Below are 26,647 nucleotides of genomic sequence, written 5' to 3'. Positions count from 1 at the left end.
CTTTTAACAAATTCCCAAACTAATCTCCATTAAGGCACCAGCAATCCATAGACTTAACCAGACACCAGGCAAAGCATTTTCACCTTACGAATTCAAAATGAGTTTCTTTTCACTTTGGTTTCTGTGGGGACAGTTGGAGGCACACAGCTACTTTTGATCTCACATTGCCTCTGCTCTACACACACAAAATGGTTGTCTTGTTATACCTCGCACAGCCCACTGAATGTAAATTCTCACTGTATCATCAGCCACTTTGAACCTTTAACAATAAAACCCATTTCATAGTACCAATTTTGTTAGTAATATAAAAGATATTGCTTGGTCTCTGCTAGTTAGATGCCAGAATTCACCCCACTTCTTGAATGCTCTATTCAAAACAATGCAAATGCACTCTTATCTCTCTTGCATATCAAAACTAGTACACATTAAAGCACCCAGCCTTTAATCCAATTAAGACACACCCACAGAGTATACCGATATTTTAAAAGAAAAATATTTTCTAATAATATTATATACATTAATAGCTTCATGGCATCTGAATATCTTTAATACCCTCCTGGAGTCTTCCAAATGACTTCAGACATTGCAAGCCCCCCCACCCCCCCCAAATATTGGGAATACTAGTCCATATCACATGCTTAAATTCCTGGGGCGGACGCACTCAGTTCCGCCAATAAAAATCATCAGTGCAGCACCCAGCATTGCAATTTCTCCTCAAAATCCTGGTAGTGGTGAGAATGCTACATTCAGAGTGGAACCCAGCAACAAATCACTTGGCTCATCAGTCGTAAACATAAATAAGTTTAGAAGACAAAGAACTTGCACTGCATTTGAAGCCCTTTACAGCTAAAAGCATACTTTTTGAAGTGTAGCCATTGTTGTAATATAGGAAAAACTGCAGCCAATTTGCAAACAAAGATCCCAGTCAAAAAAGTGTGAATGACCAACCAGATAACCTATTTTTTTAGTGAGGTACATTGGGAGATAAATATAGGTCAGGACACTGGAAAAGACTCACTGCTCTTCTTTGAATAATACCATGGAATAATTCACACCTACCCAAGAAAGGAGACCAGGCATTGGTTTAATGTCTCATATGAAAAAAAAGCACCTCTATCAGTGCAGCACTGCCTCAGTACTGCATTCCTTCCAAACCTGTGACCTCTACCATCTAAAAGGGCATGGGCAGCAGATAGATGGGAACACCACCACTTGGAAGTTCCCCTCCAAGCCACTCACTATCCTGACTTGGAAGTATATCGCCGTTCCTTCACTGTCGCTTGGTCAAAATTCTGGAACCCCCTCCCTAACAGCACAGTGGGTGTATCTACACCACAGAATGCAGCAAGTCAAGAAGTCAGCTCGCCATCACCACCTTAAAGGCAGTTAGGGATGGGCAATAAATGCTGGCTAAGCCAGCAACTCCCACATCCCATGAGCAAATTAAAAAAAAACCCATTGTGTTGAATTGGGAGTGGGATTTTAACCTAAAACCTCCTGACTCAAGAGGCTAGAGCACTGTCTCCAACTTTCAACCTACCAGACTTCAGCTGCAGGTTCTCACAGTTCAATCGTTTAACTTTGTCCAGCGCATCACGGAGTTCGTATGCAGTTTGCTCCAGCTCCTGTTGCATCTGGACCACAAAAACATTTCTTTACACATTGCACATTTAAATACAAGCCAGGGTATTAAACCAAGGAGATGATAGTAAAAGGCATCAATCCCAACTCCCCCATGTAGAGAAGATGCTTTGTGGGTTTATTTCCTGACCCCCATCCCAAATTAAAGGATCCTCATGGAAGATGTTGTCTATATTGCCAGAGCAGAGGCTACTGAACAGGAAAGATCCCAGCACAGCACGATTAAAAAATAGATTGAAACCTCCTCAGGTGCAGGGTGGCGCCAGGACTGGAGAATTGCAAATTTTGAACAAGGGTGCAAAGTTAAGCCCAGAAACAATAAGCCAGTTAATTTAACCTCAGTGGCAGGGAAACTTCTAGAAACAATAATTTAGGGCAAAATTAGCAAATGTGGTTAATTAAGGAAAGCCAGCATGGGTTTAAGGGAAAATAGCGTTTAACTAACTTGCTGAAGTTTGATTAGGTAACAGAGGGGGTTGATGAGGGTGATGCTGTTGATGTGGTATACATGGACTTCCAAAAGCCATTTAATAAAGTGCCACACAATGAGCTTGAGTGCAAAGTTAGAGCTCATGGAATAAAAGGGGTAGCAGCAACACATGAAATTGGCTGAGTGACAGGATACAGTAGTGGCTAATGGTTGCTTTCTGGACTAGAAGAAGGTTTGTAGTGGAGTTCCCCAACCTGGACCCCTGTTCTTCCTGATATATATTAATGACCTAGACCTTGGTGTACAGGGCATAATTTCAAAATTTGCAGACCATACAAAACTTGGAAGCATTGTGAACTGTGAGGAGAATAGTGTAAAAATTCAAAGGGACATAGATAAGTTGGTGGAACGGGCGGACAAGTGGCAGATGAAATTTAATGCAAAAAATTATGAAGTGATTCATTTTGGTAAGAAGAATGAGAACAGGCAATATAAAATAAAGGGTACATTTCTAAAGTGGGTGCAGACCTGGGGGTATATGCACACAATCATTGCTGGTGGCAATAAAACATTATGGGATCTGGGCTTTATTAATAGGGGCATGGAGTCAAAAGCAAAGAAGTTAGGTTAAACTTGTATAGAACACTGGTTCTGCCTCAAGTGGAGTATTATGCCCAGTTCTGGGCACCACACTTTAGAAAGGATGCGAAGGCATTAGAGGGGGTGCAGAAAAGATTCACGAGAATTTCATAGGAAATAGGAGGAAGCCCTCGAGCCTGCTCTGCCATTCAACTAGATCATGTTGATCTTCTACCTCAGTGCCATTTTCCTGCACTATGCCCATATCCCTTGATACCTTTAATATCTAAAAATCTCTGTCTTGAACATACTCAATGACAGACTCTTCACAAAGATTCACCACCCTCTGAGTGAAGAAATTCCTCCTAATCTCAGTCCTAAATAGCCTACCTCTTATTCTGACTGTGTCCCCTGGTTCTGGACGCCCCCCGCAAGGGGAAACATCCATGCTGCATCTACCCTGTCGAGCCCCTGTAAGAATTTTGTACATCTGAGATCACCTCTCATTCTTCTAAACTCTAGGGATTACAAGCCCAGTCTTCCCAATCTCCCTTCATTGGACAATCCTGCAATCCCAGAATCAGTCTGACGAACCTTCATTGCACTCCTTCTATGCCCAGTATATTCTTCCTTAGGTAAGGAGACCAAAACTATACACAATACTCCCAGATGTGGTCTCACCAAGGCTTTATATAATTGTAGCAAGACTTCTTTACTCCTGTACTCAAATCCTCTTGCAATAAAGACTAACTTACCATTTGCCTACCTCATTTCTTGCTGCACCTGCATGTTAGGTTTCAGTGACTCATGAACAAGAACATCCAGGTCCCTTTTGACATCAACAATAATCAACAACAATAAAAGAAAAAAACTTCCCAATCTCTCACCATTTAAGAAATACTCTGCATTTCTGTTTTTCCCTACCAAGGTGGATAACTTCACATTTTTCCACATTATATTCCATCTGCCATGCTCTTTCCCACTCACTTAGCCTGTCCAAATCTCCTTGAAGCCTCTTTGCATCCTCCTCAACTCACATTCCCACCAAGTTTTGTCCTTGCAAACTTGGAAATATTACACTTGGTCCCCACATCCAAATCATTGATCTAGATTGTGAATAGCTGGGGCCCAAGCACTGATCCTTGCGGTACCCCACTAGTCACAACCTGCCATCCTGAGAATGATCCACTGATCCCTACTCTGTTTTCTATCCATTAACCAATTCTCAATCCACACCAGTGTATTCCCCAATCTCATGTGCTTTAATTTTGCTTACTAACTTCCTTATCAAAAGCCTTCTGAAAATCCAAATACGCCACATCCTCCCTTATCTGTTCTGCTAGTTACATTCTCAAAAAACTTTAACAGGCTTGTCAAACACGAGTTACCCTTAATAAATCCAAGTTAACTCTCAATCCTACCATTATTATAATATTTTTTTTAACGTGTCCAGCTATCACATTCTTCAGGATAGATTCTAGCTTTTTCTCTACTACTGATGTCAGGCTAACAGGTCTGTAGTTCCCCGTTTTCTCTCTCCCTCTTTTCTCAAACAGTGGGGTGACATTTGCTACTTTCCAATCTGCAGGAACCATTCCAGAATCTATAGAATTTTGGAAGATGACCACCAACACATCCACTATCTCGACAGCCACCTCTTTTAACACTCTGGGATGTAGATGATCAGGTCCAGGGGATTTATCAACTTTCAGTCCCATTAATTTTTCCATTATTACTTTTCTTACTAATATTAATTTCTTTCAGTTCCTCATTCTCGCTAGTCCCTTGGTTCTCTAATATTTCAGGGAGGTTTTTTTGTATCTTCTTCTGTGAAGACAGACAAAATATTTGTTTAGTGTCTCTGCCATTTCCTTATTCCCCATTATAAATTCTTGTTTCTCCCTGTAGTGAGCCAACGTGTCTTGTCTTTGTTAATCTTTTCCTTTCTACATACCTATAGAAATTTTACAGTATGTTTTTATGTCACTCGCTAGTTTACTTTCATATTCTATTATTTCTTTATCAGTTTCTTGGTCCTCCTTTGCTGATTCTAAAATGTTCCCAATCCTCAGACTTCCTATTTTTGTTTTAGTAACTTTATGCCTTTTCTTTTGGTCTAATTCTATCATATTATGGTCACTCTTCCCTAAAGGCTTCTTTACAACAAGATTATTAATTAGCCCTTTCTTAATGCACAATACTAGATCTAAAACATCCCCATTCTAAATGGTTCCTCAACATACTGTTCCCCATCTTGTATACATTCCAGGAATTTGTCCTCCACAACATTAGTGCAAATTAGGTTTACCCATTCTATATGTAGATTGAAAGTCTACCCTTGTTACATGTACCTCTAATTTCCTGATTTATATGTGCCCAACTGTACCGTACTGTTTGGTGGCCCATGAACAACTTCTAATAATGTTTGCTGCCCCTTGCTGTTTCTTAGCTCCACCCAAACTGATTCTACATCTTGATTTTATGATCGAAGATCTTCTCACAAATGTACTGATCTCATCCTTTATTAAATAGCGCTATCCACTTCCTTTTCCTTATTACCGATTCTTCTTAACTGTCGAATAGCCTTGAACATTCAATGCCCAGCGTTGGTCACCCTGCAGCCATGTTTCCGTAATAGCAACTAGATCATACCCATTTACTTCCATTTCATCTACCTTGTTGCAAATGCTGTGTGCAGATAGTGTGTCTATAATTCTATTATTTTTGCAACCTTTAGCTTTATCTGCTGGCACAAACATTTGTATGCTCTGTCCCTTCCAGCCACACTCAGATTATCAATTCCCTTATTGCTACCTTGCTCTCTAGTCTGCTTTCTCTTACACCTTCCCTCGATCCCTCCAGGGATGAGGGACTTCAGTATGTAGATGGAAGCTGGGACTGTTCTCCTTGGAGGAAAGAAGGTTGAGAGAAGATTTGATAGAGGTGTTCAAAATCATGAGGAGTCTGGACAGAGTAGATAGAGAGAAATGGTTCCAATTGGGAGGGCACAGATTTAAGGTAATTGGCAAAAACAGCTATGGCGACATGAGGAAAAACTTTAACGCAGCGAGTAGTTGATAGAGGAATGTTCAATCGAGGCATTCAAGAGTGAATTGGATTATTATCTGAAAATGAAGAATTTGCAGGACTGGGGAAGGCAGCAGGGAGTGACACTAGGTGAATGCTCCTTCAGGGAGCCAGCACAGACATGATAAGCTAAATGGCCTCCTGTGTTTTATCATGGAATAGTTACAGCAAAGATCAAGGCTACATTAGATAAATACTTGAAAAGGAGAAATGTGCAGAGCTATGGTGAAGGAATAGCGAGCATTGTGACACATTAGATAGCTTTTTCAAGGAGAGCCAGCATTAATATGATGAGCCAAATGGCCTCCTTCTCTGCTGTGTAATTCTATGACCTATACAAAATGGTGCTGTGCACTGGGTTGTAGGCTAGCGCCAGCAAAGCAGAGAACTAAAGTTTAAATGGAGTATGGGTGTATAGTGCCACTACCAGACATAATGCCCAACCTGCCATGCAAAAGTACCCAACAACCTACCACAGGATTAAACCAGTGTTGCCCAATACATTAGCCACACAACTGGGGATCCAGATGCAACTAATTGCATTTCGGATTAGCTAATTAAAAATGAGTAACAAACACCATTGTTGATCACATGATCACAATATTCATTGGCACAGCATTTATGAAAGAACTTTAACCTTGGTGCATTTGTTGAAGTGCCAAGAGCAAAAGCAGAGTGCACAAATTGTTTTTTGATCAACGCGGCTGCGTTAATTTTTTTGTTAACCAAATGTTGGGAGATATTTATTAAACAAATCTACATGCATGAAATGTGTTTACCATACTGTGCGAGTGTGCAACAGGCATTTTCTACTAAAATTAGTGCATGTTGCTAAAAAGGTCTTTATAACAACACCAGAGGTTAATCAGTAATTTTTATTGGACAACATTGTCTTAAGGCAATTTACTTCAGTTTTAACTCAAGAGTGACAGTTGATGGGGGCTTCATCAGCACTCACATTTGCTGTCTTCCATTCAGCCTCATCTGCCCTATTCCTCAGTGCTGCTTGCTCTTCCAGGGCCCTCACTGTTGTTTGGGTCATGGTTTGGAGCTGGATGGTACTCTGGTTGGCGAGATCCCTGGCATCTTTCAGCTGTGCAGACACAAGGCCACATTCAGAACAAAACAATGCAAAAGCGTTTTCTAATCAGAAAACAGGTGGTGAGTTTTTAATCTGATGGTTGTGCTGCTCCTGATAACTACTCTAACAGGCTGTTGCGAGCTGCGCTGGTTGTGGTCTGAAAGGTGGTCATCATTCCACGGTCTGCAGCTTAATAAGGGTGAGAAGAGCTGCATCAGTGACCTTTCCTCCATCAGGAGGTCAGAAGTGAGGATATTCACTGATGATTGTGCAGAGTTCAGTTCCATTTGCAAACTCCTCAAATAATTAAGCACAGTCTATGCCCACATGTAGCAAGATCTTGAGAACATTCAACTTTGGGCTGATCCCATATTCATGCCACACAAGTGCCAGGCAATGATCATATCCAAATTGAATCTAACCATCTCCCTTTGCCATTATTCACCACCAAATTCCTCACTATCAACATCCTGTGGAGTTACCATTGATCAGGAATTGAACTGGATCAGCCACATAAATACTGTGGTTGCAAGAGCGGGTCTGAGGCTGCGGTGAGTAACTCACCTCCTGACTCCCCAAACCCTGTCCACCATCTACAAGGCACAAATCAGGAGTGTGATGGAATACTCTCCACTTGCCTGGATGAGTGCAGCACCAACAACACTGAAGAAGCTCGACACCATCCAGGATGAAGCAGCTCACTTGATTGGCACCCCATCCACCACTTTCACTCACTGCACCACCAACACACAGTGGCAGCAATGTGTAGCATCTACAAGACGTAGTGCAGGAACTCATCAAGCCTCCTTAGACAGCACCTTCCAAACCCACAACCTCTAGAAGGAAGAGGGAAGGTGGCACATGGGAACATCACCTCCAAGTTCCCCTTCAGTACACACACCATCCTGACTTAAATTATATTGCTGTTCCTTCACTGTCACTGGGTTAAAATCCTGAACTCCCTCCCTAACACACCGACAGCACATGGACTGCATTGGTTCAAGGCAGTAGCTCACCACCATCTTTTCAAGGGCAATCAGGGATGGCCAATAAATGCTGGCCAAGCCATCGACTCCCACATCCTGAGGATGAATAAATACAAAGAAAAAAATTTTGAAGTTCAGACAGAGAATTCTTTATAAAGAGGAGCAAGCTATCATTGATCTATGCCTATCCTATCAAAACCTTTCAGGATTTTAAGGAACATAATGAGATCACCCCTCAGCCTTCTCCTTTCAAAAAGTGTGTCCCATCCTGTTCAGTCCCACCGATTGACGACCAGATCTCCGGCTCAGAATTCTGGAGTGATATCCAGCAGGATCCTTTCAGCCAGTGGATGTGGATGCAGCTTGTGGGAGATACCCCTCACCCCACATCACACCTATACACTCAGCAGCAAGTGAGGGGCAGCAGAATAAAATGTAAAGTTGTAGATCAATTCAGTGGAGTTGCTCACTTGCTCATGCATTCGGGCTCGCTCGTTCTTCATTTCTTCATAAGCTCCATCTACACCGGCCAGACATTCCTCAACCTCTTCAACCAACAAATTCTGCCGAGAGAATTACAGAAACATCTGAACATTGCAAAGGAGATGAAACTGAAAACATTTAGCAACACAGCACAGGAACAGAGAGAGAGAGACAGATATGCAGTCAGACAAACACTTGTTTCTCAAATCAGCAATGTCGCCTCCGTGAAAACTAGCAGGAGCAGCCGAGCACAGCTTGTGGTTACTTACTTGCTGCTTGCGGCTGTTACAGATCGCACTTTGGAGCTGCTGGTAACGCTCCAAGCTGAGCTCTAACTCTCGCACCCTGCTGGCATGCTGTAGGTACAGGTTGCAATAATGGTCCTCTACCTGTCAACACAGAACAATGGCAGTTAAACATTTTTAAATTCCCAGCTACTGTCTGCTGGTGGTTGTGGGTTTAATGTTGAAAGAGTTGGAGCTCATTCATTATTTGATTTTGGGGTGGTGGTTGGGGGTCCCGAAAAACAGAGCCCAGCCAGGTGGTAGTCTGCGGACCTGTTTAATCAGGTTACAGGCCTGAAAGGAAGATCCCAGTTAGAGCATTCAGCCCCAATACTGGGACAGGACTCCAGTACACTCGTGGCACTGAGTGGCTGCAGAACAATTCCACACAGGTGGGAGATACAGGTCAGGTTTGGATAACAATGGGAGGATTTTTCAGGCTGATTAACAGTCTCGGTCGTGACAAGAACACTCCATTCATGAATCACAGAATCTTAACGACACAGAAGGAGGCGATTCGGCCCATCATGCCTGCACCCGCTCTCCAAATGAGCACTATGACCTAGTGCCATTGCCCTGCCTTTTCCCCATATCCCTGCACATTGTTTCTATTCAAATAATTATCTGATGCCCTCTTGAATGCCTCGATTGAACCTTCCTACACCACACTTTCAGGCAGTGCACCAGACCCGAGCCACTTGTTGTGTGAAAAAGTTTTCTCACGTAACGTTTGCATCTTTTGCAAATCACTTTAAATCGGTGCCTTCTTGTTCTTGATTCTTTTACAAGTGGGAACAGTTTCTCCCCATCTACTCTGTCCAGCCCCCTCATGATGTTGAAAACTTCTATCACATCTCCTTAGCCTTCTCCTCTCCAAGAAAAACAGTCCCAACTTCTCCAATCTATCCTCATAGCTGAAGTTTCTCATTCCTGGGACCATCCTTGCAAACCTCTTCACAATATTCCAGCTGAAGTCTACTGAGAGTCTTATATAAATTCAGCATAACCTCCCTGCCCTTGTCCTCCATGCCCCTATTAATAAAGCCCAGGATACTATATGCTTTATTAACTGCTCTCTCCACCTGTCCTGCCACCTTCAATGATCTATGCACATATACACCCAAGTCTTTCTGCTCTGCACCTCCTTCAAAATTCCATCCCTGATTTTATATTGTCTGTCCACGTTCTTCCTACCAAAATGCATCACCTCACTTCTCCACATTGAACTTCATCTGCCACCTATCTGCCCACTCCACCAGCTTGTCTATGTCCTCTTGAAGTTCCACAGTACTCCTCGCAGTTTACAAGACTATAACAACATTACAACAGCCAACATGGGGGTTAGCCCTAGATGGTGGGATGATTTTACAAGGTTCCAGAAACTAGACGGTGACAGGGAAGTTGGAAAGGCAAAGGCCCACCCACCAAACATTAGATGACTGCCCTTGACATCAAGGCAGCAATTGACCGAGTGTGGCATCAAGGAGCCCTAGCAAAACTAGAGTCAATCGGAATCAGGGGGAAAACTCTCCGCTGGCTAGAGTCACGCTTGGCACAAAGGAAGATGGTTGAGGTTGTTGGAGGTCAATCACCTCAGTTCCAGGACATCACTGCAGGAGTTCCTCAGGGTAGTGTCCTCGGCCCAATGATCTACAGCTGCTTTATCAATGACCTTCCTTCCATCATAAGGTCAGAAGTGGGGATGTTCAGCACTATTCACGACTCCTCAGATACTGAAGCACTCCTTGTCCAAATGCAGCAAGACCTGGACAATATACAGGCTTGGGCTGACAAGTGGCAAGTAACATGTGCCACACAAGTACCAGGCAGTGACTATCTCCAACAAGAGAGAATCTAACCATCACCCCCTCTTGACATTCAATAGAATTATCATTGCTGAATCCCCCACTAACAACATCCTGGGGGTTACCATTGACCAGAAACTGAACTGGACTAGCCATATCAAATTATAGCTACAAGAGCAGGTCAGAGGCTGCGGTGAGTAACTCACCTCCTGACTCCCCAAAGCCTGTCCACCATCTACAAGGCACAAGTCAGGAGTGTGATGAATACACTCCACTTGCCTGGATGAGTGCAGCCCCAACAACACAAGAAGCTTGACACCATCCAGGACAAAGCAGCCCTCATGATTAGCACCACATCCACAAACATTCACTCCCTCCATCACCGACACACAGTAGCAGCAGCGTGTACCACCTACAAGATGCACTGCAGGAATTCACCAAGGCTCCTTAGACAGCATCTTCCAAACCCACAACCACTACCATATAGAAGGACAAGAGCAGCAGATAGATGGGAACACCACCGCCTGCAGTGAGTAACTCATTCTCTGCCACTCACCGTCCTGACTTGGAAATATATCGCTGTTTCTTCACTGTTGCTGGGTCAAAATTCTGGAACTCCCTATCAGCACTGTGGGTGTACCGACACCACCTGACCTGCAGCTGTTCTCAAAGGCAGTTCACCACCCCTTCTCAAGGGCAATTAAGGATGGAAAATAAATGCTGGCCCAGCCAGCGACGCCCCGATCCCATGAATGAACTTTTTTAAAAAATTCCAAGCCAGAGCTCTAGTGTCCGCTGACTGGGACTGTCTGCCAGTGAGAGCAAACCTAGGGCATTCAGACTCTGAGACAGGAATGCTCCCATTGAGCAAGATAATTACTTCCAGAGTAGAGCATGCACACTTAAAGCTGTAGTGTCTCAGCTAATAAAGAAAACTGGAATTCTACACAACAGCTGCTTCAAAGAAGGGCATGTTGAACTGGTATCGAGCTTTGGTTAGACCACATATGGTACTCTGCACAGTTCTGGTCTACATGTTATAAATAGGAAAGAGGCACTGGAAAAGATGTAAAAGGTTGATATCAGAGCTAACAAGTCATTGCTATCATGATAGATTGAACAGGTGATAGACTGAACAGGTCATAACTCATTTCTCTAGAAAAGAGAAGACTGAGGAGTGACTTGGTACAGATCTTTATTATAAGATGGTTTGACAGAGAAGATGGTTCCACTTGTGGTGGACTGAGGTGAATAGTATAAATACATTTAAGGGGAAGCTGGGTAATAGTTGCTTGATAGTACAGAACTTGTATTGCTGGGAAAAAAAAAACATGTTGTCGAAGCTTTGTCTTGCACTGATCAGGATAGATGCAAGAATGCCAAATTTCAAAGGGAACAACAATTTATACTGTATGAGAAAAGGGATGCTGATTGGTGGCAAGTCAGCTCTGATTGGTTGAAATATTACCATGGCAAATGCATGAGGGAGCTATTGTTTATTCAAAAAAGGTGCAATGTCTGGATGTGTTTCTTTTGCCTGCAGAGGACAGGTCCTTGCATATTAACATATGTGGCTTCTACCACTTGCAAGTGAGCTACATTGTGAGCCCAACTGATCATCTTAAATTGGTTGTTAGTGTAATTCTTAGCACACGTGATTGTTCAGCAAGTGCTGCTCAATCATGGAATCACATCTAAGATTAAATATCACGTTCTGTGTTTTGCAAGCACGAGTTGGTCGAGTACGGTCAGTATTCTGCCTGTTGCAAACAGCTAAAGGGATGTGCTGTTTGATACAATCTACTAATGTACGGCCTACATACCTGGTATTGCACTGACATTGAAATTCATATATCACATTGCTCATTTGTGTAGTAGGCAGAATGTCTTTTTGGTTTGATGGCAGCATCCTGTTAATGGAAAACTCCACTCGTGTTGCCAATGCATAATAGCAGTGTGAAATGGCTACAGCCTTTACCATACCAGGGTATTTGAGGTTGAAAACTGATGGCCTTTGGCCTATTCATGAGTATCTGCGATAAACATCAAGCAATGATCTGATCGGGGGTAGCCATTAACCTGCAGGGTAGCTTTGAGGGCTCTATTTCGGCATCAAACTTGTGTGGTGAACAAATGCCTCAGGCCCTATTTGTGAGATTGCCGATAAGGCCAATCTTGTAGCATGTGGAGCTGTAAAAATCCTAATGTGTACATTGACCAGTAATGGTACACTTGCAGGAGACAGCAGTAGAGAACCCATTAGCGGATTTCTCAACTAGCACGTCGAGAAAAGGGAGCTCATTAGACTACTCCATTTCAAAGGCATTTCAAAAATTTGAAAAACTAAATGAAGCTAGATAAATGTGAGGAAGAAAGGAATAGAAGGATATGGTGATAGGGTGAGATGAAAAGTAGGAGCATAAACACTTGCAATTTCTATTAATTAATTGGTTTCCAATACAACCTAATGCCAATGACTGTGATCTCCATCATGATACCCACCTGATCTCACAGAGGAGCCCTGGAGGAATAGATTTATTTACAGGAATACTCAATCATTACCTCAGGGGTCTGGGAACTGTCAGTCTGGGTGAAGGTCTCCCTCTGATCTGCTGGCCCAACCCGTAGGCCGAAACCCTTACTCTTCGACAGGTCATTCAGCTGGCTGGACAGAACCTCATTGATGAGCAAGGCCGTTTCCAATCGACGCTCCAAATCTTCCCGGGGAACCGACCCAAGAGCCTCTCGCGAAAAGCTGTGGAGAGTGGAATAAAAACCATGTTAAAGGCAACTAATTCACACATTTTGGGTCAAAGCACCAAGCAGCAGCGATGATCAAAACCTTATGCTTCTAGTAATGGACACCCTGAGGCATTGTTCACAGGCGAAGGGACCCCTCCTCTCAAGAGTGAGAGCGCAATACTGTGGGGACAGGGAAACAGGGTTCTGCAATTCCAGGAGATGGTGAAGCTCTCACTGCTGATAGAAACTTGAGACTGCAGGCGTGATATATCACAAAACAGCGATACCCAGAAAGGAAGCTTGATATAGCAAATGCACCCACATGCCAGAGTATTGACACATACACATCTTTGGATTTTTTTTTGGACAAGGATTGGTCCAGTCCAGAGACAATGTAGCTCGTGTCAGAGATTCACATCTCAGCAAAGCCCTCCTGTTTTCTAAAAGAACTCAGTGCAAACAAGAGCTAGTAATTATGAATCTGGACTGGAAGGATTCAAATTCCCCCATCGTGCTCTTTTCAGCTCTACTTGCTTCCTTTCCTAGGGATTAATATCTGAAACTAAACAATCCAAAAAAAAAATCACTTCCTGCTTGTTCACGATTGTTGAACACTGTGCTCCCATCACTCACGTTATGCGGATTTAGGGGGCTATGACACGTGCACATTGGTGCTAAGCACCAGTCACCTCGAGAGCCAAAGGATAGAATAGAGGGTCTGCATGTCCTTCAGACACTCCAGGGTACTAATGTGAACAAGAATGTGACAAAAAAGGAATTAAAAAGACAGTACATAGAACAGGTCGGGATGATATTGAATATAAACCACCCCCTCCCAGTCTGTCAATATGAGGCATGAAATGCTGTTCACTAGAGGCCCCTCAAGTTGCACATTCAAGATGAGCATGGAATAATTTGGAGGGGTTTACAGAAACAAATTACCAATGTTTGTAAATTCACTCGTGGAATGTGGGTCTCATTGATGAGGCAGGTATTTACTGCCCAGCCAAGCTGCACTGAGGAGGTGGTGATGATGGCGGGCCACATTCCTGAGTGAGCAAGTAGCTGTTTTGAACCGAGTGTATTCAGAGGGCAGATAAGATTCAATAATGTTGCTGTGGTTTCCTTCCCAAAAGGACACGAGTGGGCCAGTTGGGTTTTTAAACACTGACAGCTTCACGGTCACTTTTACTGAAACCAGTTTCTAATTTTCAGAATTTTAATACCAAATTTTCAAATTAATCGGTATGGGATTGAACTCCCACCCTCTGGATTACTGGGTCCAGTAATTTAACCACTAAAGTTTCTCTCAACTTACTTCCAGAGCAGAGAGTCTGTGAGCACCGCACTGTCTGTCACTTCACTGCCGACACCCTCTGACCCTGATGTATTGACTTCCATCTCGGCCAGGCTGACAGGGGTCATGCAGGTCGAGGTGCAGTGTGTTCCCTTGGGAGTAACCGCTGTGCCAACATCTTGATAGGTGATACGGTTCCTGACCAGTCCTTCTGCCAGCAGTCTCCAGGTGTCTCTGGGTGTTTGCAGGGAACCAGTGTGGACAAGGCACATCAGGGCACACTGCTGTGGAGCAGGTGTGGGGTTTGTGCCCCCCTCCACCTCTCCCATTCCCTCCACCTGGCACCCTTCCACCTGACTCGCCTTCTCTACCCAGCCCGACTCCTCCCGGCCTGACTCCTCTCCCCTCCCCTCCACCTGGCACCCCTCCACCCGGCCTGCCTCCTCTCCCCTCCCCTCCTCCCGGCCCGCATCCCCTCCCCTCCCCTCCACCCTGCCCCCTTCCACCTGGCCCACCTCCTCTCCCCTACCCTCCACCCGGCCCGCCTCCTCTCCCCTCCCCTCCACCCGGCCCGCCTCCTCTCCCCTCCCCTCCACCTGGCACCCTTCCACCCGACTCGCCTCCTCTCCCCTCCCCTCCTCCCGGCCTGTCTCCTCTCCGTTCCCCTCCACACAGTCCGACGTCTCCTGGCCCGACTCCTCTCCCCTCCGCTCCACCTGGCACCCTTCCACCCGACTCGCCTCCTCTCTCCTCCCCTCCACACAGTCCGACTCCACCTGGCCCGCCTCCTCTCCCCTCCCCTCCACCTGGCACCCTTCCACCCGACTTGCCCCCTCACCCTTCCCCCTCCCCTCCACCCGGCCCGCCTCCTGTCCCCTCCCCTCCACCCGGCCCGCCTCCTGTCCCCTCCCCTCCACCCGGCCCGCCTCCTCTCCCCTCCCCTCCACCCGGCCCGCCTCCTCTCCCCTCCCCTCCACCCGGCCCGCCTCCTCTCCCCTCCCCTCCACCCGGCCCGCCTCCTCTCCCCTCCCCTCCACCCGGCCCGCCTCCTCTCCCCTCCCCTCCACCCGGCCCGCCTCCTCTCCCCTCCCCTCCACCCGGCCCGCCTCCTCTCCCCTCCCCTCCACCCGGCCCGCCTCCTCTCCCCTCCCCTCCACCCGGCCCGCCTCCTCTCCCCTCCCCTCCACCCGGCCCGCCTCCTCTCCCCTCCCCTCCACCCGGCCCGCCTCCTCTCCCCTCCCCTCCACCCGGCCCGCCTCCTCTCCCCAGCCCCCTTCCTCCCGGCCCGCCTCCTCTCCCCAGCCCCCTTCCTCCCGGCCCGCCTCCTCTCCCCAGCCCCCTTCCTCCCGGCCTGACTCCTCTCCCCTCCCCTCCACCTGGCCCGACTCCTCTCCACTCCCCTCCACACAGTCCGACTCCTCCCAGCCCAACTTCTCCCCCCTCCCCTCCACCCGGCCCCCTTCCTCCCAGCTCGACTCCTCCTGGCTCCCTTCCACTAGCCCCATTTCCTCCACCAGCCCCACCCCCTGGCTCCCTTCCACCAGCCCTGTGCTCACTTGCCCTGCCTGCTCCCCACCCGCCTCAACCTGCCCTGCCTCCTGTTGCTTCAGCTCCCCAATGTCCACATCACCCTCGAATTGCCATGCCTTCCCCACTTCGACCCTGGGCAGCTTCCCCATGCCAATGCCCATAGGCCCTCTGTCAAGTGTTGTGGAGAGTCCATCAGCTGACGTGAAATTCTGAAGTGTCGTTTCTACAAGAGCCTCATCCTCCTCCATTTCAGGGACGATGCTCCAGGAACTCTCTGTCACAACCCCAGGGCGATTGCTCTGAAATGCATCAGGCTGTCTTGCCATCTCTAGGCTTGTGGGCAGAGGGCTCCCTACACCCGCCTTGGGCCCAGAACTTGTCACCGTCGGTCCAACTACAGTCTCAATGGGCGTTGAAGATCTGTGTTGTGCCAGCCCTGAGGTTATGGCAGTGTCAGCAAGTGACAGCTTGGAATCCTCCTGTGCCTTGGTGACCAGCTCCCCCTTTTGTACAGGGCATGGATTTGCTGCACCATGCACACAGACCAGAGCAGAATCCTCGCCTTCTGTTGGCATGAACTCAGGAATCACACTGTTGAGTCCAGGTTCAGTTGTGTGTGTCACCAGTGGATTCAGGTCCCTTGCCTGGGGGATGTCAACACAATCCTTTTTCACAAAGACTTCCTGGATGGGATCTTCGTAACATAGCTTCGGAACCAGCAGGCCTTCATCCTGTAAATTCACAGCAAAGACTCTCAGGAGAAAACCAGAGACTTTTCCTAAAACAAATACTGGGACTGCACAGTCGACAACATATCAAGTGGAGATAATTTCAAGAAGAAAAGGAACATAGGATTTGCATTTCTATGGCACCTTTCACATCCTCATGATATCAAAATGCCAATGAAGTACTTTTGAAGTCCAGGCACAAGAATCACGTGAGAAACACAGCAGCCAATTTGTCAGAGCAACCTCCCACAAACAGGAATGATATGAATGATCAGAGGTGATGTGATAGATCTTGACTTTGTGCAACAGCATGGGCAGGCAATAGCAAGTGGGCAAACTTTACACCTGATGATTTTTATTTCTATAGACTTCAATTGTGCTGTTCTTTCAATAAGAGATTAAACTGAGGTCCCCGTCTTCCAGTGGCAAAAGCTCCCAGTGCACTCTGCAATGAGCAGGCAAGTTCTCCCCAGTGTCCTGGCATATCACTCTTGGTCAACAAGAAAAAGATCCTGATATAAAAAAGTAAATCCTATCAGTGGGTCATTATATCTCTGCTGCTTGGGGGATCCTGCTGTGCGCAAATTGGCTGCCATATTTCTTAATTACAACTGTGACAACATTCTAGAGGCACCTCATTTTCTGTAAAATGCTTACGGATGTCCTAAGGTTGTGAAAAGTGCACGTTTGCTTTTTTTATTTTCTCACTTTGTAAGATTAACTGATGACTTAGTGGAGGTCAGGAAGTGGTTGAAGTAAATAGTATAGAAGCATTTAGGGAAAGCTATATAAGCATGACGGAAAAGGGAAGAGAGGGTTATGATAATGGATTTCGATAAAGGAGGATGGGAGGAGGCGCAAGTGGAACACAAACACTGGTGCTGACTGGTTGGGCCAAATGGCCTGTTTCTGTGCCATATATCCTTTGTAATCCTATGACCTTTGTTAATCTCTTGTTGCGGGAGAAACCAAACCTTACAGCATATACATCGATCAAGAGGAGTGCAGGGTCAGGGGTGGGGGGGAATGTTGTCCAGCATTAACTGCCCTCTCTGAGGACCATGGCCAAATAGCAAACTAGTGCTAGAGTCCCTCAACATGAGATATTTACCTCAACTTTGAGCTAATGGACAGAACTCTGCTACCCCAACGACAGGGAAATTAAACGAACTCCTTTAATATAGTTCGGATGTTCGGCTCCTAAATTGCTCCAAATAGTTATCGGTCTCTGTGGTATCAGTTTAAAGCAACGTGGGACCAGCAAACCCAGGATATACTGTCAGTTCCATGTCACACTCGTGTTGGGGGCAGCATCAGTTTCCTCAATTTAACCACAAAAATCAAAAACTCAGAGCATCGACTGGTTGAAACATCCCCTGCCAATTCACCTGAGTTACTGGGTTCACCTGTTATTCCAGGCCAGTATTCGAATCGAGGGGCTAGTCGAGATCAGCCATGACCTGATCGAATGGCAAACAGTCTTCAGGAGCTACACAGCCCAACTCCCGTTCCTATGTTTAATGGTGTTGCCCTGCCAAACTACACTTGAGATCCTCACAGCTCTCCAGCTCCTGTTCCATTGCCAGATTCCCCTCACTTACCTGCAGATGCAGCTTGCACATCAGGGGTGTCAGGTTAGAACCTGACACAGCTTCTGAGCGCCTTTTGCTAATCAAGTTTGTCAGGTCCTGCCGAGGCAAAACGTCCCTCAAAGGGACGCGCACGCACTTGCTGGTCGGCTGCAGGGGAAGCAAAGGAGAAAGTTTCAATGCGATTGGAGAATGAAACAGTAAAATTCAGGCATCATTGAAATAGAAACAGATTTCCCATCTCACCACCCACCCAAACCCCCAGGTCATTCAATTGCAGGAGGCATCACAGCTAAGCCCTAAATTCTGGAATTCCCTTCCTAAACCTTTCCATCTCAAAAATTCACCTTAAAAACTACCTCTTTTACTAAACTATTGGTCACTTGTCCTAATATTGTCTTGTGGCTCAAAGTCAAATTTTTGTTCCAAGGTCCTCCATCAGACATTTTACAGCATTAGACCATAAGACCATAAGACATTGGAGCAGAAATTAGGCCAATCGGCCCATCGAGTCTGCTCTGCCATTCAATCATGGCTGATAAGTTTCTCAACCCCATTCTCCAGCCTTCTCCCCGTAACCTTTGATCCCCTTACCAATCAAGAACCTATCTATCTCGGTCTTAAATACACTCAATGACCTGGCCTCCATAGCCTTCTGTGGCAATGAATTCCATAGATTCACCACTCTCTGGCTAAAGAAGTTTCTCCTCATCGCTGTTCTAAAAGGTCTTCTCTTTACTCTGAGGCTGTGTCCTAGTCTCTCCTACTAATGGAAACATCTTCCCCAGGTCCACTCTATCCAGGCCTTTCAGTATTCTGTAAGTTTCAATCAGATCCCCCCCCCATCCTTCTAAACTCCATCGAGTATAGACTCAGAGTCCTCAAACATTCCTCAGAGTCCTCAAACATTAAAGGCACTGTATGAATGCACACAATTGTTGTTGATGCTGTCGAGACCTGGTGCTGGCATACATGCATACTTGCTGGATTACTGTAAAGTGATCATTGATCAGGAACAGGCTGACTTTTGTATTCCCTCATCCAAAACACTGAGGCCAAAGAGGGAGCCTCGGCACAGCAGTTTGTCTAAGTCGAGCTGAGATCAGAGGCAAAAACCAACACTTTGCAGGTGATACAGCTCAGTATTGCATCAGGCCATGGCACAGGCAGTAACTCATTCACAGTCTGCAATATATTTATGAATTAATGTTTATACTACTTGAATTTGTTAAAGGTAACGTTACCAGAATGTGAGCTTTGCTGACAACCTCCAACCCACCATCCCCCCCCCCTTCCCCCCTCCCATTCCCAAATATTCAGAGATGCTGTGGTGGTGGTGGCGGGGGAGGGTGGGGGGAGTGTTGTGGTGTCTGACAGTACATACTGTTTGGATTTCCTCGCCCTCGTTTTCTGAGGATGATGATTTCATTGATCTCCTCAAACCGAACATTCTGCCTTTACCTGGAAGGTGAAACAGAGCAAAACAGTGATGAGGCGAGCAACAAGTCAAGCGAACATTAGTCACTGTGGATAAAGGAGATAATGCAGGAGAAAGAGTGAAGCCTGGGGGGTGGGGGGGGGGGTAATGTTGGTGCGCTCCTGCGGTTCAAGGGGAGGAGACGGGATTAGGGACAGGGACATGGGGGTAGGACATAGTCCAGAATCAGGGCAGCCCGAGGCCTCAAGTGGGAACATGGGGCTACCGGAAGGTCGGACCCTCACCCTCACCCTCACCCTCACCCTCACCCTCACCCTCACCCTCACCCTCACCCTCACCCTCACCCTCACCCTCACCCTCACCCTCCGCTCGCAGGGCCGCCATTCCTCCCGCGGTTTTTTTTCTCTTCTCTAATTTATATTTAACCGCTCCGTCATTCATTGGCTCATCTGACATCCCTGCGTTTGGTGTCATCGCTCTGCGTCAGCGCCTATTGGTCCGGCTCAGTTACCAATGACAACACTGATACCGGGCTGTGTGTTAGCGAGAGGATTCAATCAACTCAAGAGGTGACCCGCTGCCGCCCACCGACGGCGCGCTCCCCCTGGCGGCCGGAGGTCAGGCGGCTCCAAGCGTGTGGGCAAGCGGAATGTTCAAACAGCAAGGAAGTTTATACAACAATAAGTTAAATTTACAAAGCGTCTTAAACGTAATATAACGCCCCAAGGGACTTCACAGGAGCATTATAGACCAATATTTGACATTGAGCATATTAGATCCAATTACCAAAAGCTTGGTAAAAGAGGTAGGTTTTAAGGAGCATCTTCAGAGTGTCACAGAATGGTTGCAGCACAGAAAGAGGCCATTCCATTTGTCGTGCCTGTGCCAACTCTCTGGAAGAGCAATTCACCCAGTGCCACTCCCTCGCCTTTTCCCCTTAGTCCTGCACAATTTTCCTCTTTATATAATGCTTCAATTTTCTTTTAAAAGCCATGATTGAATCTGTTTTCACTACTTGCTGCATAAAAAAGTTTTTTTCCCATGTTCCCATTGCTTCTTTTGCCAATCTTAAATTGGTGTCCTAAAGGAGAAAAGTTAGGTAGAGAGGAAAAGAAGGTATAGCGGGGGCATTCCTGAATTTAGGGCCAAGGCAACTGAAGGCACAGTCTCCAATATGGGAGCAATTAAAATCAGAGATGCTCAAGAGGCCAAAATTAGAGGACAGCAGATATCTCAAGGGTTGTGGGGCTGGAGGAAATCGCAGAGATAGGGAGGACCGAGGCCATGGAGCAATTTGAAAACAAGGATGAGAATTTTAAAATCAAGTGTTGCTTGCCTGAGAGACAGTGTGGCTCAGTGAGCACATTTGAACAGGACTTGGTGCAAGTTACGACAGATCAATGAACACAGGCTAATAATAAAAGTTATATAGTGTCTTTCACAGCCTAAGAGCATCTGAAATGTATTTCACAGTCAGTTAGTTGCATTTGAAATGTGGTCACCGTTATGTGCACCTAAATAGAACATCCATTTTATACTCAGAAACAGTTAACAATTAGCAACAGTATCAATCTATTTTTGGTACTTTAGGCTGTGCGAGGAATGTTCTCCAACAGACCATAACTTGGTACTTTTCTTCAAATAAAGTCGTGGGGTCTTTAACATTCTCAACCAATGGGACTGGTAGACTTCGCAGTGGATTAATATGGGAACTGTTCAAGCATGTTCTGTCGTTCAGTGAGTCCATGGCTGATCTGTATCTTAATTCAGTCCACCTGTTTTGGCTCCATATTCATTTACACCCTTGTCTAGCAAAAATCTATCAATTTCAAATTTAAAATAGTTAACTGAGCTCCAGCATTTATTGAGATAAAAGCAAAAAACTGCGGATGCTGGAAATCCAAAACAAAAACAGAAACAGAAATACCTGGAAAAACTCAGCAGGTCTGGCAGCATCGGTGGAGGAGAGCACAGTTGATGTTTCGAGTCCTCATGACCCTTCAACAAAACTAAGTAAAAATAGGAAAGGGGTGAAATATAAGCTGGTTTAAGGAGTGGGGGTGGGGGGGTTTGTTGGGACAAGCAGCCAGTCATAGGTGGAGGTAACCAAAATGTGTTTGTCCTCACTTATCACCCCACCAGCCTCCGCATTCAAAGGATCATCCTCCGCCATTTCCGCCAACTCCAGCATGATGCCACCACCAAACACATCTTCCCTTCACCCCCCCTGGCGGCATTCCGTAGGGATCGTTCCCTCCGTGACACCCCGGTCCACTCCTTCATCACTCCCTACTCCTCAACCCCCTCCCACGGCACCCTCCCATGTGGCCGCAGAAGATACAACACCTGCCCCTTCACTTCCTCTCTCCTCACCGTCAAAGGGCCCAAACACTCCTTTCAAGTGAAGCAGCTTTTCACTTGCACTTCCCTCAACTTAGTCTACTGCATTCATTGCTCCCAATGCGGTTTCCTCTACATTGGAGAGACCAAACGCAGACTGGGTGACCGCTTTGCAGAACACCTTCGGTCTGTCCGCAAGCATTAGCCAGACCTCCCTGTCACTTGCCATTTCAACACTCCACCCTGCTCTCTTGCCCACATGTCTGTCCTTGGCTTGCTGTATTGTTCCAGTGAAGCTCAACGCAAACTGGAGGAACAGCACCTCATCTTCCGACTAGGCACTTTACAGCCTTCCGGACTGAATATTAAGTTCAACAATTTTAGATCTTGAACTCGCTCCTCCATCCCCACCCCCTTCCCGTTTCTTCCCCCTCCTTTTTGTTTTTTCCAATAATTTATATAGATTTTTCTTTTCCCACCTATTTCCATTCTTTTTAAATGTATTTCCACCCGTTATTTATTTCTACCTTTTAGTATTCCCCCACCCCCACTAGAGCTATCTGTACCTTACCTGTCCTGTCTTCTACTCTTAATTAGCACATTCCTTTAGATAATATCACCACCTTCAACACCTCTTTGATCCTTCTGTCTGTGACATCTTTTGGTTACCTCCACCTATGACTGGCTGCTTGTTCCAACAAACCCCCACCCGCCCTCCCCCCTCCTTAAACCAGCTTATATTTCACCCCTTTCCTATTTTTACTTAGTTTTGTTGAAGGGTCAGGAGGACTCGAAACGTCAACTGTGCTCTCCTCCGCCAATGCTGCCAGACCTGCTGAGTTTTTCCAGGTATTTCTGTTTCTGTTTTTATCCAGCATTTATTGCTTTTTCTATGACACTTTCTACCGCCCTACGCCTAAGGAAGTGTTTCCTAACTTCTCTCCTGAATTTTTTTTCTTCAATCATAGGGTGTGGGTGTCACTGGCTAGGCCAGCATTTATTGCCCATCCCTAATTGAACCTTGAGAAAGTGGCAGTGAGCTGCAGCCCATGTTGTCATGAAGGTATTAATGTATATAATGTTATTGGAAATTATTTTAAATTGGACTTGTAGTAGGGTCGGTCTCTGTGAGTGTGCATGTGTGTGTGTGTGTGTGTGTGTCTTAATTGGATTAAAGCTGGATAATCTTGGTGCTTTGATGTATAGTAGTTTTGAGATGTTAAACAGTAAGGTAGAGGGTACATTTGCATTTTGTTAAATAAACCACTCAATGACTGGGGGTGAAATCTTGCACCTAGCTAGGAGATACCAAGCAATATGTTTATATTACTAATAAAATTGGTACAATTAAAGGGGTTTTATTGTTAGAAGAGGTGGAGTTCAAAGAGCCTGGTGAGGCAATGAGAATTTGCATTCAAAGGGAAGGCTAGGTATACACAGAAAAGAGTTATGTGTGTGTGTGTAGGTCAGAGGCATGTAAGATCTAAGCCGCATGTAAGCCTACAATGGTGCAAAGGAACCAAATTGAAAGGAACCTCATTTTGAAATCATAAGATAAAATGTGCTTTGCCTGGTGTCTGTTTAAGTCTATGGATTATTGTTGCCTTGGGGAAGATTTATCTGGGAGTGATTAATTTGGGGATTTGTTTAATACTTATTATGGGTGTAATTTGTAGACACGTGCATTTGTTTAATTTCTTGTTAAGTTAATAAATGTTTAACTTAATTTATATAAAAAACCTCTTGAGGCTTGGCGGTTTCATTTCAGCATTCATTTTCTTTACGGAGATAATCCTATGCCTGAAATTTTGGATTAGTTCCAAAGCTGACAGCCTATGGTTATGCCCTGACGGCACAGTGTAGGCTCCAGGGCTCCTTGCCGTTACTGTTTCTGACCAATAGAGATGATCATTCGCTCATTACCCTCATAATTGTGAAGCTCCCTAGCATAATAACATTTCACTTTCTCAGCCCCAGTAGAAATAAATCCCAACTTCACAAGACTCTTCCCAATGGAACCTGTCATCTCTCAGCATTTACTAGTGGAGAAATGCGATTGTAATGTTTGTCCCTTTTAGTTTTAAAGAGGACTTGCATTTCTGTAGTACCTTTCACAGCCATGGGATGTCTCAAAGCACTTTAGAATCAATGAAGTATGGGGATCAAAGGTTACAGGGAGAAGGCGGGAGAATGGGGTTGAGAAATTTATCAGCCATGATTGAATGGCGGAGCAGACTCGATGGGCCGAATGGCCTAATTTCTGCTCCTATGTCTTATGGTCTTAAGTACTTTTGAAGAGTTGTCACTGTTTTGGGAAGAACTTGCATTTATATATCAACCTCAGGAAACCCAAAACACTTTACAGAAAATAACGTATTAAATCAAGTGCACAGCACAGAAACAGGCCATTTGGCCCAACTGGTCCATGCTGTTGTTTATGTGCCACACAAACTCCTTCTTCATCATACCCTATCAGCATATCCTGTCATTCCTTTCTCCCTCATGTACTTATCTAGCTTCTCCTTAAATTATTTGGAGGTGCAGTGATTGAGTGAGATAATGACCAGGAAAATGGCTAACTGAGCATTTACCACAGGTTATCTATTACAAACTTGGTCAACCTTCCCCAGGGAGTGTGTCTTGAAAAGTTTGGCTGTTTGATATTTGCACCACCAGATGGCGATACATGATTACAGTGCAGCACCATTTGAACAGAGCAGATAATTTGTCTCTGAATTCTTATGGTGCAGTCAAGTATGGACTCTTACAAGTCAGGCCATCAGCTGCATCAAGGATTCTGTCATAGTCAACTGAACTCCAGCACCATCAGGCCAGAGACTGGGACTACAGAAGAACAGATTAACACAAGGCCTTTGGTATAAATCCATTGCTTAATTAAGACTGAGTAACAGACACCAGAAAGAAATGATGTTTGATTTATTCAGAGCCTTTCCCATTCCCTTGATCTCTCAAAGCATTTCACAGACGATTCATTTTGTATAATTGTAATGTAGGAAACACAGCAGATAACATTGTGCTCAACAAAATCCCACACACACGCATGATATCAATGACCAGAAAATCTGTTTTATGTAAGTGGTGTCAAGAAAACATTTCAAATAATGCCATGGGATCTTTAACATCATCCTGCAGTGACAGATGGAGCTTCAGTTTAATGTTTCATCTGAAATACGGCACTCCCAACAGTGCAGCAATCTCTCAACGCTGCACTGAGTGCCAGCCCATGAACACCAAGACCTGTACCCCAGTGGGAGACAGTGTGTATGGGGCCTGTATCCCAGTGAGAGTCAATGTGTGTGACCCGTACCCCAGTGAGAGTCAGTGTGTATGGGACCCGTACCCCAGTGAGAGTCAGTGTGTGTGGAACCCATACCCCAGTGAGAGTCAGTGTGTGTGGGACCAGTACCCCAGTGAGAGTCAGTGTGTATGGGACCAGTACCCCAGTGAGAGTCAGTGTGTATGGGACCCGTACCCCAGTGAGAGTCAGTGTGTATGGGACCCGTATCCCAGTGAGAGTCAGTGTGTGTGGAACCCCGTACCCCAGTGAGAGTCAGTGTGTGTGGGACCCTGTACCCCAGTGAAAGTCAGTGTGTGTCGTACCCCGTACCCCATTGAGAGTCAGTGTGTGTGGAACCCATACCCCAGTGAGAGTCAGTGTGTGTGGGACCCGTACCCCAGTGAGAGTCAGTGTGTGTGGGACCCTGTACTCCATTGAGAGTCAGTGTGTGTGGGACCCGTACCCCAGTGAGAGTCAGTGTGTGTGTGGGACCCATACACCAGTGAGAGTCAGTGTGTGTGGAACCCGTACCCCAGTGAGAGTCAGTGTGTGTGGGACCCGTACCCCAGTGAGAGTCAGTGTGTGTGGAACCCATACCCCAGTGAGAGTCAGTGTGTGTGGAACCCGTACCCCAGTGAGAGTCAGTGTGTGTGGAACACGTACCCCAGTGAGAGTCAGTGTTTGTGGAACCCAGACAGAGTCACATGAGGGGACATGCTTTTAACGTTGGTAAGATTTTTATTTCTGATTTTTAAAAATCAGCTCTGTGTCTCAGGGAGCTTTCATTGTGCGCACTCACACATGAACGAATTCACGTGCATGCGCGAACTTCTGCACTCACCCTCCTCCCACCACTACCCAGGCAGCGCTGCAGCACATGTTTCACACTGGCTGGCCGTTAATTGGCCAGCCAGTGTGAAATTGATTTTGGGGCCCAATCAGGGGTGGAGGTCGGCTTCATGACCGCTCCCGGGCCCGCCCTGCGCCCACCCAACAAGGTAAAACTCCTGGCCAGTGTGTGTGGAATCCATACCCCAGTGTGAATCACCTACAGTATTGCGTATGGCTTTTGTCTCCTTAATTAAGGAGAGATATACTGGAATTGGAGGCAATTCAGAGATAGTTCACTCGGTTGATTCCTGGGATGAAGGGGTTGGCTTATGAGGAAAGGTTGAGTATGCTCGACCTACACTCATTGAAGTTTAGAAGAATGAGAGATGATCTTATTGAAACACCTAAGATTCTGAGGGGGCTTGACAGGGTAAATACTGAGCAGATGTTTCTCCTCGTGGGGAGTCTAGAACTAGGG

General features: G+C 45.8%; 2 protein-coding genes across 2 annotated transcripts in view; both read right to left on the bottom strand.

Moving 5' to 3' along the window:
- Nucleotides 1–14,830, bottom strand: part of spag5 (sperm associated antigen 5) — a 49,238-nt gene extending 34,408 nt beyond the window's left edge. Inside the window, exons 1-6 of the mRNA XM_078548307.1 lie at nucleotides 14,437–14,830; nucleotides 12,939–13,131; nucleotides 8,557–8,676; nucleotides 8,275–8,367; nucleotides 6,696–6,830; nucleotides 1,541–1,634 (exon numbers count right to left, since the gene is read on the bottom strand). Coding sequence (XP_078404433.1) covers nucleotides 1,541–1,634; nucleotides 6,696–6,830; nucleotides 8,275–8,367; nucleotides 8,557–8,676; nucleotides 12,939–13,131; nucleotides 14,437–14,744 — 943 coding nt within the window. The 5' untranslated portion in view covers nucleotides 14,745–14,830. The remainder of the gene's footprint in view (nucleotides 1–1,540; nucleotides 1,635–6,695; nucleotides 6,831–8,274; nucleotides 8,368–8,556; nucleotides 8,677–12,938; nucleotides 13,132–14,436) is intronic.
- Nucleotides 14,831–16,010: 1,180 nt separating this feature from the next.
- The window catches only part of lrrc75a (leucine rich repeat containing 75A), a gene marked incomplete at its 3' end in the record, with an annotated part of 92,103 nt that continues 81,466 nt past the window's right edge, over nucleotides 16,011–26,647 (bottom strand). The window contains exons 5-7 of the mRNA XM_078547923.1: nucleotides 19,647–19,723; nucleotides 18,275–18,412; nucleotides 16,011–16,676 (exon numbers count right to left, since the gene is read on the bottom strand). Of these exons, the coding sequence (XP_078404049.1) occupies nucleotides 16,011–16,676; nucleotides 18,275–18,412; nucleotides 19,647–19,723 (881 nt within the window). The remainder of the gene's footprint in view (nucleotides 16,677–18,274; nucleotides 18,413–19,646; nucleotides 19,724–26,647) is intronic.

The sequence above is a fragment of the Cetorhinus maximus genome, chromosome 9, assembly GCF_964194155.1.
Source record: "Cetorhinus maximus chromosome 9, sCetMax3.hap1.1, whole genome shotgun sequence".
Taxonomy (NCBI): Eukaryota; Metazoa; Chordata; class Chondrichthyes; order Lamniformes; family Cetorhinidae; genus Cetorhinus; species Cetorhinus maximus.
This window is presented reverse-complemented; position numbering and strand designations above follow the sequence as displayed.